General features: G+C 44.6%; 1 protein-coding gene across 3 annotated transcripts; it reads left to right on the top strand.

The window, feature by feature from the left end:
• Positions 1–1329: 1329 nt before the first annotated feature.
• Positions 1330–6069, top strand: GEMIN6 (gem nuclear organelle associated protein 6). Of its 3 annotated transcripts, none has more exons than XM_002757832.7 (3): positions 1330–1412; positions 2247–2393; positions 5196–6069. In XM_002757832.7, the coding sequence occupies exons 2-3, from the start codon at positions 2266–2268 to the stop codon at positions 5569–5571; spliced, it is 504 nt and encodes a 167-aa protein (XP_002757878.1). In that variant the 5' UTR covers positions 1330–1412; positions 2247–2265; the 3' UTR covers positions 5572–6069. The 3 variants fall into 3 exon arrangements, with proteins under 3 accessions (XP_002757878.1, XP_017819886.1, XP_008979077.1); XM_017964397.4 differs by having other exon boundaries at positions 1330–1440; XM_008980829.5 differs by having other exon boundaries at positions 1330–1628.
• The last annotated feature ends 3221 nt before the right edge of the window (positions 6070–9290 follow it).

Below are 9290 nucleotides of genomic sequence, written 5' to 3'. Positions count from 1 at the left end.
GATACCCTGATATATACAGAACAAAAGTATTCCTAATTTTGCTTTAAATATAATAATATTGATTCTTGCAAAATATAGAATTAAGAAAATTAATCCTTTACTACAACACCTTGTAGCAGAGCGCATCTCCTCATATATAGGACTATTGTATCTAGGGTGGACACCTTCCTCCTCTTTCGGGAACATCCTACCCTGTCTATGGAGCTATGGAGTAGCTGTTATTTCACCACTTTCTTTTCTCTTTTTTTGAGATGAAGTCTCGCTCTGTTGCTCAAGCTAGTGTGCAGGGGTGCTATCTCGGCTCACTGCAACCTCTGCCTCTTGGGTTCAAGCGATTCTCCTGCCTCAACCTCCTGAGTAGCTGGGATTACAGGCCCCTGCCATCGCGCCCGGCTAATTTTTGTATTTTTGGTAGAGGTGGGGTTTCACTGTCTTGGCCAGGCTTCTCCCGAACTCCTGACCTCGTGATCCACCCGCCTTGGCCTCCCAAAGTGCTGGGATTACAGGTGTGAGTCACCGCTCCCGGCCACCACTTTACTTTCTTAGTAAACTTGCTTTTGCTTTGCACTGCTAACTCGATCTGAATTCCTTCTTGCCTAAGATCCAACAACTCTCTCTTGGGGTCTGGATCGGGACCCCTTTCCTGTAGCAGCCCTATCGCTCTTACCCACGGCACGTTCTCCTCACATTTCTAAAGCTTTAGGATGTACCCAGAGGGTTCATGTGTTTTGATTCTAAGGCAAAAGTCCATTTCCAGGTCTACTATCATTGAGTACCTGGCACGAGCTTTCTCGTCTTTGAAAAAGCGATTATAGGCCGGGCGCGGTGGCTCACGCCTATAATCTCAGCACTTTGGGAGGCCGAGGCTGGTGGATCACGAGGTCAAGAGATCGAGACCATCCTGGTCAACAAGATGAAACCCCGTCTCTACTAAAAATACAAAAATTAGCTGGGCGTGGTGGTGCACGCCTGTAGTCCCAGCTACTCGGGAGGCTGAGGCAGGAGAACTGCTTGAACCCAGGAGGTGGAGGTTGCGGTGAGCCGAGATCGTGCCATTGCACTCCAGTCTGAGTAACAACAGCGAAACTCCGTCTCAAAAAAAAAAAAGAAAAGAAAAAGAGATTATATGAAATGTCCGTCGTGGTAATGGAGAGGTATATCCCTAGATGACATGGCGTTTTATTATTATTATTATTATTATTATTACAGAAGAATCTCAGCCTCTGCACGCACCCTGCTCTCGAAGCCCCGCAACTCTCAGACCGCCAAGCAGGACTACAAATCAGAGGATTCTGGGAAAAGGAAGTGACGATCGGCGCAAAGCATGCTGGTCTCAGGCTGGCTCCGCTCGGCTGTCCTTCCTCATAGCGTGGTTGCTGGAGTAGCCAGTGTTGCAAGGAGTTTTTTAACCGGTATTTTTCTCGTTTGTCAAGATTAAACGTTAAGTACCACTTGGTTTTGAATACAACCTTATGTATCTTGTGGCTTTCCAGGACCAGAAATCTAAGCTCTGGAGCTGTAGCCTCTGGCCCCTCGTTTGTGCATCCTTCAAACAAATTTTAAGGGGCATTTGCCATAAATCGGGTGCCTCTTGGTGGCGGGATCCAGCTGAGACACAGAGCCAGAGAGTGAGTGGGTGGATATCAGGAGAGTTCTCTGCTTAAGTTGAGGAGTGGGGCTAACTCCTTTCGTCGATGGAAGGGAAAAACAAGAGTTGAAGGGTTTGAGCATCATCTGCAGGCCAGAGTGAAAACGATTTGGAATGTGGTTGCGGACCGGAATAGATCTGGGCCAGATGAATTTCCCCAGACTGCACTTGTGGCAGCTCGGTGTCCCCCTCGGCTTCAGGCTGAACTGTACATATTAACTATATTACTTTTCCTGATAAACAAAAATTCTCTCTCTCTCTCTTTTTTTTTTTATAAGACGGGGTTTCACCGTGTTGGTCCGGCTGGTCTTGAACCCCCGACCTCAGGTGATGCACCTGCCTTGGCCTCCAAAGTGCTTGGATTACAGGCATGAGCCACCACTCCCAGCCAGCAAAAATTCTCAAGTAGTCTTTACACATGTTCTTTCCCCCAACTATAGTATCAGTTCCTTGTACATGTATTTACTTGTATTAAGTAGCTTATTACGAACTTGAGGCAAATCACAGATGTTCTCTGTCTCTAGGACAGGATGGAGATTAGAGATAAGACATTTGCTTAAGTGGAACATAAATTAACCAGCATTGGTGGTTGTTTCAGATCTAGCCAGGTGGCAATCATGAGTGAATGGATGAAGAAAGGCCCCCTAGAATGGCAAGATTACATTTACAAAGAGGTCCGAGTGACAGCCAGTGAGAAGAACGAGTATAAAGGATGGGTTTTAACTACAGACCCTGTCTCTGCCAAGTGAGTATGCTTCCTACTTGCCTGAAATCTGATACACTTTTGTGCTGCCTGTATGTTATAGTCAAACTAAGAAAGCAGATAAAGGCTAATTATTAATATTTTCATATAAGAATTTTTTGTTTGTTTGAGACAGGGTCTCACTGTCACCCAGGCTGGAGTGCAGTCCTGCGATCTTGGCTCTCTGAAACCTCCGCCTTGCAGGTTCAAGCGATTCTCCTGCTTTAGCCTCCAGAGTAGCTGGGACTACAGGCATTTGCCACCCATGCCTGGCTAATTTTTGTATTTTTTTGTAGAGACGGGGTTTTAACCATGTTGCCCAGGTTGGTCTCAAACTCCTGAGCTCAAAGGATCTGCCCGCGTTAGCCTCCCAAAGTGCTGGCATCACAGGCTGAGTTACTGTACCCAGCCTACATATAAGAACTTAACTGCTGGCAGGCGTGGTGGCTCACGCCTGTAATCCTAGCACTTTGGGAGGCCAGGCAGGCAGATCATGAGGTCAAGAGATTCAGACCATCCTAGTCAACATGGTGAAACTCCTTCTCTACTAAAAATACAAAAATTAGCTGGGCATGGTGTCAAGATCCTGTAATCCCAGCTACTCGGGAGGCTGAGGCAGGAGAATCGCTTGATCCAGGGAGTCCAAGGTTGTGGTGAGCCGAGATCACACCATTGCACTCCAGCCCGGGCAATAAGAGCAAAACGCCATCTCAAAAAAAAAAGAACTTAACTGCCTTTGAACTAAATGCTATTCCAACTACAGATTACCTTATTAGACCAGACAAGTTCATAGAAATGGGGCACAGAAATTATTCTTACTATACATATTTCTTTTTTGAGACAAAGTCTTGCTGTGTCACCTAGACTGGGGTGATGCAGTCAGTGGTGCGATCTCAGCTCTCTACAACTTCTGCCTCTCAGGTTCAAGCAATCCTTGTGCCTCAGCCTCCTGAGTAGCTGGGGTTACATGCATGTACCACCATGCCTGGCTAATTTTTGTATTTTTAGTAGAAACGGGGTTTCACCATGTTGGCCAGGCTGGTCTTGAACTCCTGACCTCAGGTGATCCGCCTGCCGTGGCCTCCCAAAGTATTAGGATTATAGGTGTGAGGCACTGGGTCCGGCCAATTTAATATATTTTTAATGGGAAGTTTCAAACATATACAAATGTGAAAATAGTAAAACAGACACTAACTTTACACTCCCTCCAAATATTTTAAATACAATTCTAGACATCATATAATTTTTTTGTTTTTTGGGTTTTTTTTTTAGATGGAGTCTAACTCTGTCTTCTAGTCTGGAGTGCAGTGGTGGGAGGATCTGGGCTCACTGCAACCTCCTGCTCCTGGGTCAAGTGATTTTGTGCCTCAGGCTCCTGAGTAGCTGTGACTATAGGCCTGTGCCACCACACCTGGCTAATTTTTTTTTTTTTTGCTCTGTCACTCAGGCTGGAGTACAGTGGAGCAGTGTTGGCTCACTACAATCTCTACCTCCTGAGTTCAAGCGATTCCCCTGCCTCAGCCTCCTGAATAGCTGGGAGGATTATAGGCAAGTACCACCACACCCGGCTAATTTTTGTATTTTTAGTAGAGACTGGATTTTGCCATGTTGGCCAGGCTGTCTCAAACTCCTGTTCTGCCCGCCTCGGTCTCCCAAAGTGCCAGGATTGCAGGTGTGAGCCGCAGCACCTGGCCTAATTTTTATATTTTTAGTAGAAATGGGTTTTCACCGTATTGGCTAGGCTGGTCTTGAACTCCTGACCTCAAGTGATCTGCCCACCTTGGCCTCCCAAAGTGCTGGATTATAGGCGTGAGCCACAGTCCCCAGCCTATAATTTCATTTATAAATATTTCAATATATCTTTTAAAAGATAAGGACTTTGTCATCCAACACAGTAGTTAAAAAAAAAAAAGATAAGGACTTTTAAATAAATGTAACCACAATAACTTTTTTTTCTTTTTGAGACAGAGTCTCGCTCTGTTGCCCAGGCTGGAGTGCAGTGGCACCATCTCAGCTCACTGAAACCTCTACCTCCCGGGTTCAAGCAATTCTCCTGCCTCAGCCTCCCAAGTAGCTGGGACTACAGATGCATATTTTTAGTAGAGATGAGTTTCACTGTGTTAGCCAGGGTGGTCTTGATCTCCTGACCTCATGATCTACCCATCTTGGCCTCCCAAAGTGTTGGGGTTACAGGTGTGAGCCATGGCACCTGACTTTTTTTTTTTTTTTTTTCCTTTTGAGGAGTCTTGCTCTATTGCCCAGGCTGGAGTTCAGTGGTTCGATCTTGGCTCACTGCAATCTCTGCCTCCCAGGTTCAAGTGACTCTCCTGCCTCAGCCTCCCGAGTAGCTAGGATTACAAGCATGTGCTACCACACCCAGCTAATTTTAGTATTTTTAGTAGAGATGGTGTTTCATCTTGTTGGCCAGGCTCTTCTCAAACTCCTGACCTTGAGTGATTCACCCACCTTGTCCTCCCAAAGTGCTGAGATTACAGGCGTGAGCCACTGTGTCTGGCCTGGTTATTGTTTTTTTAACTCTAAAAGTTAAGTACCCTGCCTTCTTTTCTAATACACATTTAAGCCATTCATAACCCTTTTGTTTAATCCTTTAATTGTATCCCACAATGATTGTCTGTAAGCTGGGTAAAAAGTTTACATGTTTAGGATCTTTAATGAATGCTTGTTGAATAAATGGAAGCATTTGTTGGTGACAGGATTAATTTCAAACAGGAGAGAGTATCATCTATTATTCTAGTGACCTACTTGGGTTGATGACATCTCTGAACTTACTTTTCCTCCACAAAGTATCGTCCTTGTGAACTTCCTTGAAGATGGCAGCATGTCTGTGACCGGAATTATGGGACATGCTGTGCAAACTGTTGAAACTGTGAATGAAGGGGACCATAGAGTGAAGGAGAAGCTGATGCATTTGTTTATGTCTGGAGACTGCAAAGCGTACAGCCAGGAGGATCTGGAAGAGAGAAAGAACAGCCTAAAGAAATGGCTCGAGAAGAACCACATCCCCATCACTGAACAGGGAGACTCTCCAAGGACTCTCTGTGTGGCTGGGGTCCTGACTATAGACCCACCATATGGTCCAGAGAATTGCAGCAGCTCTAATGAGATTATTCTGTCCCGTGTTCAGGATCTTATTGAAGGACATCTTGCAGCTTCCCAATGAGAGGCCAGAAAGTGTGAACATACTGATTGAAAAAGACTTTTTTATCCTTCATAAAATGTTTCGAATATGAAGTTTGCCATCCTATTGTAGAATTGTAAAGGTACATTTGTAGGTCTATAAAAGTGCATAAGTGTGTGTGTGTGTGTGTGTGTGTGTATGTGTTTTAATTCTTTGTTGTTTTGGTAAAATAAAAGGAGTGGGTTATGAGTGCTAATTTCCTTGGGAAATTAATGAACTAAGGCAAGGATAGCATTCCATGAATAAAATTAGCACAGGGACATCAGAATTGTATGGGTCTTTTCTTGTGATGGGGTTACACCCCCACTTTTGTTAGGCAAGAAAAGCATTTGGAAAACAATGTAATATGTTAGATTTAATATAAAATATTATGGTAAGATCACGGTCTTGTGAAATCTCTTGCATTAACTATATGTGTATACTTTTTTGGTTAAAACTTGAAAGTTTTGACTACTAATAAAATCTTTTTTTTTTTTGAAACAGTTTCACTCTTGTTGCCCAGGCTGGAGTGCAATGAATGGCACAGTCTCGGCTGACTGCAACCTCCGTCTCTGGGGTTCAAACAATTCTCCTGCCTCAGCCTCATGAATAGCTGGGATTACAGGCATGTGCCACCCGCCCAGCTAATTTTTTATGTTTTTAGTAGAGACGGGGTTTCTCCATGTTGGTCAGGCTGGTCTCAAGCTTCCAACCTCCAGTGAACCACTCACCAAGGCCTCCCAAAGTGCTGGGATTATAGGTATGAGCCACCTCGCCCTGTCTGTTTTGTGTTTTGTGGTGTGTGTGTGTGTGTGTGTGTGTGTGTGTATGTGTGTGTGTGTAAGAGACAGGGTCTTGATATGTTGCCCAGGCTTGTCGTGGGCTCAAGTGATCCTTCCACCTTGGCCTCCCAGAGTGCTGAGATTTTAGTTGTGAGCTACCACATCTAGCTGGAAGAAGTATTTTAAAATATTCAGGTTTCAGGGCCTTTGAATACAGTCTGATAACATAGCTATTTTCCTGCATAGTTGTCTAATAACAAGATGGTATAGCCCAATGCCTCTTGCACTTTAGCAAGCATCAGAATCAGCTGCAGGGCTTTTCTTTGTTTTTTTTTTTTTTATTTTTTTGAGACGGAGTTTCGCTCGTTACCCAGGCTGGAGTGCAATGGCGCGATCTCGGCTCACCGCAACCTCTGCCTCCTGGGTTCAGGCAATTCTCCTGCCTCAGCCTCCTGAGTAGCTGGGATTACAGGCACGCGCCACCATGCCCAGCTAATTTTTTGTATTTTTAGTAGAGATGGGGTTTCACCATGTTGACCAGGATGGTCTCGATCTCTTGACCTCGTGATCCACCCGTCTCGGCCTCCCAAAGTACTGGGATTGCAGGCGTGAGCCACCTCACCGGGCCCGGCTTTTCAAAACAGATTGCTAGATTCTGATTCAGTAGTTCTAGTTGGGACCCAGGAATTTGTGTTTTCAACAGACTCCCAGATAGTGATGTTACCATTCCCAGACCACAGTTGCAGAAGCAGTTCAGAAACTTTGGGGAACCGAAAGTTCTTCCCTCATGGCTTCAATGTTCCATGATCCTGAAAGCAAAATTTAGCACGCATAGTCTTTCTCCTTGTAACTAAGACTCTCCTGTTCAAACCCTGGGATATCTTCAGAAAGCAAAGAGAGGGGGAATATGAACAAACTGAAGTCAGCATGGAAATGATTCTGACAAGATGAGGAAGGCCTTTGAAATTGAAGAAGCCAGCTGGATGCCGTGGCTCATGCCTGTAATCCCAGCATTTTGGGAGGCTGGCGGGCGGATCACTTGAAACCAGGATTCGTGACCAGCCTGGACAACATGGTGAAACCCCCTCTGTACTAAAAAAAAATACTGGTTGGGTGCGGTGGTGTGTGCCTATAATCCCAGCTATTCAGGAGGGTAAGGCATGAGAATCGCTTTAAACTGGGAGGCAGAGGTTGCAGTGAGCTGAGATTGTATGCACTCCAGCCTGGGTGACAGAACAAGACTTCATCTAAATGAATGAATGAATGAATGCCTGTCTGCCATGTAGGAAATTATCCACAGTGTCCATTGGACTAAATAAATAAATAAATGCCTGCCATTTAGGAAATTATCCACAGCGTCGATTGGACTTGATCTTGGCTCAGGGACCAGGCCTGGTGCCTTGATATTGGCAGATTTATTTGCCATCGGACTAATGAGTTGGGGACATTAACTGTTTCCTGGCAACTGAGTCCTCTGATTGTGTAAACAATTTGCCTGCAAACAAGACCTGAGTGCTTGAAACGGTAAGTGATCCTGATCTGCCATAGAAACCTTCCTGTTAGGAAGTTTCCCTGACTAGTTCTCAGCTAAAATCCTCCCCAGGAGTTTCACTCACCTGTTTCTGTTTCCTCCTTGGGGCTGTCAGCATCTGTGATTCCAGATTCCCCAGAGGGAGATTCCTCCCCAAAGCTGGTTCTATTTGCTGCCAGCTCTGGGCGGTAGCCAGGGCAGTCTTTGAACACATTATCAAGAATACTTTTTAAAGTAAAACAGTGTTTTGATTTCTGTGTATTTTTGGTCTCCTTGGAAGCAAAGGTTTAATCTTTGCACTGATTTCTCACCATCCCCTTTTCATCTGATTTCCTAAATCCACTTTTTTCTTCCAAAGATACTGAAGTGGATTTTTCCATGCACGAAGTTTTTTTTTTTAAAGTGATGTTTAAAACATTCATAATCATTTTAATTTCCTGAGAATTGATGAAAATTTCACAATGCTTTTTGTTTTAAGAGGCAAGGACCAGCCTGGCTAACATGGTGACACTACATCTCTATTTAAAAAAAAAAAAATAGAGGCAAGGTCTCGCTCTGTCACCTAGGCTGGAGTGCAGTATTGAGATTATAGTTCACTGCAGCCTCAGACTCCCGGCCTCAAGTGATACTCCCATCTCAGCCTCCTGAGTAACTAGGACTGCAGGCACACACCACTCATGCAGCTAATTTTTTTTTTCTTGGAGATGGAGTCTCATTCTGTTGCCCAGGCTGGAGTGCAGTGGCACCATCTAGGCTCATTGCAACCTCTGCCTCCCAGGTTGAAGTGATTCTCCTGCCTCAGCCTCCTGAGTACTGGGAACTACAAGCATGTACCACTACACCCAGCTAATTTTTTGTATTTTTTTAGTAGAGATGGGGTTTCACCAAGTTGGCCAGGGTGGTCTAAAACTCCTGACCTCAAGTGATCCACCCACCTCAGCCTTTTAAAATTTTGGGATTATAGGCATGAGCCACTGCACCTGGGCCCCGTTAAAGTGTATTTTTCAAGTAAAAATTAAATTATTCCAGTACCCATACATGTTTTTCACTGTTGCATATTATACTTTTTAATCCTTTAAAAACTTTTAGGTAATTGTAATCAATGTATGTACTTTTTCTTTGTTTCTATAGTGTGTGTGTGTGTGTGTGTGTGTGTGTGTGTATATATATATATATTTTTTTTTTTTTGAGACAGAGTTTTGCTCTTGCTGCCCAGGCTGGAGTGCAACGGTGCAATCTCAGCTTACTGCAACCTCTGCCTCTTGGGTTCAAGTGATTCTCCAGCCTCATCCTCCCAAGTAGCTGGGATTACAGGCATGTGCCACCATGCCTGGCTAATTTTGTATTTTAATAGAGACAGGATTTCTCCATGTTGGTCAGGCTGGTCTCGAACTCCCAGCTTCAGGTGA

Source organism: Callithrix jacchus, chromosome 14 (assembly GCF_049354715.1).
Source record: "Callithrix jacchus isolate 240 chromosome 14, calJac240_pri, whole genome shotgun sequence".
NCBI classification, from domain to species: domain Eukaryota; kingdom Metazoa; phylum Chordata; class Mammalia; order Primates; family Cebidae; genus Callithrix; species Callithrix jacchus.
This window is presented reverse-complemented; position numbering and strand designations above follow the sequence as displayed.

Bases quoted from the DNA above. Each gene is read 5' to 3' on its own strand.
- GEMIN6 (XM_002757832.7), top strand. From the start codon at position 2,266: ATGAGTGAATGGATGAAGAAAGGCCCCCTAGAATGGCAAGATTACATT. The intron at 2,394-5,195 runs GTGAGTATGCTT...TCCTCCACAAAG, and splicing joins ACAGACCCTGTCTCTGCCAA to TATCGTCCTTGTGAACTTCC.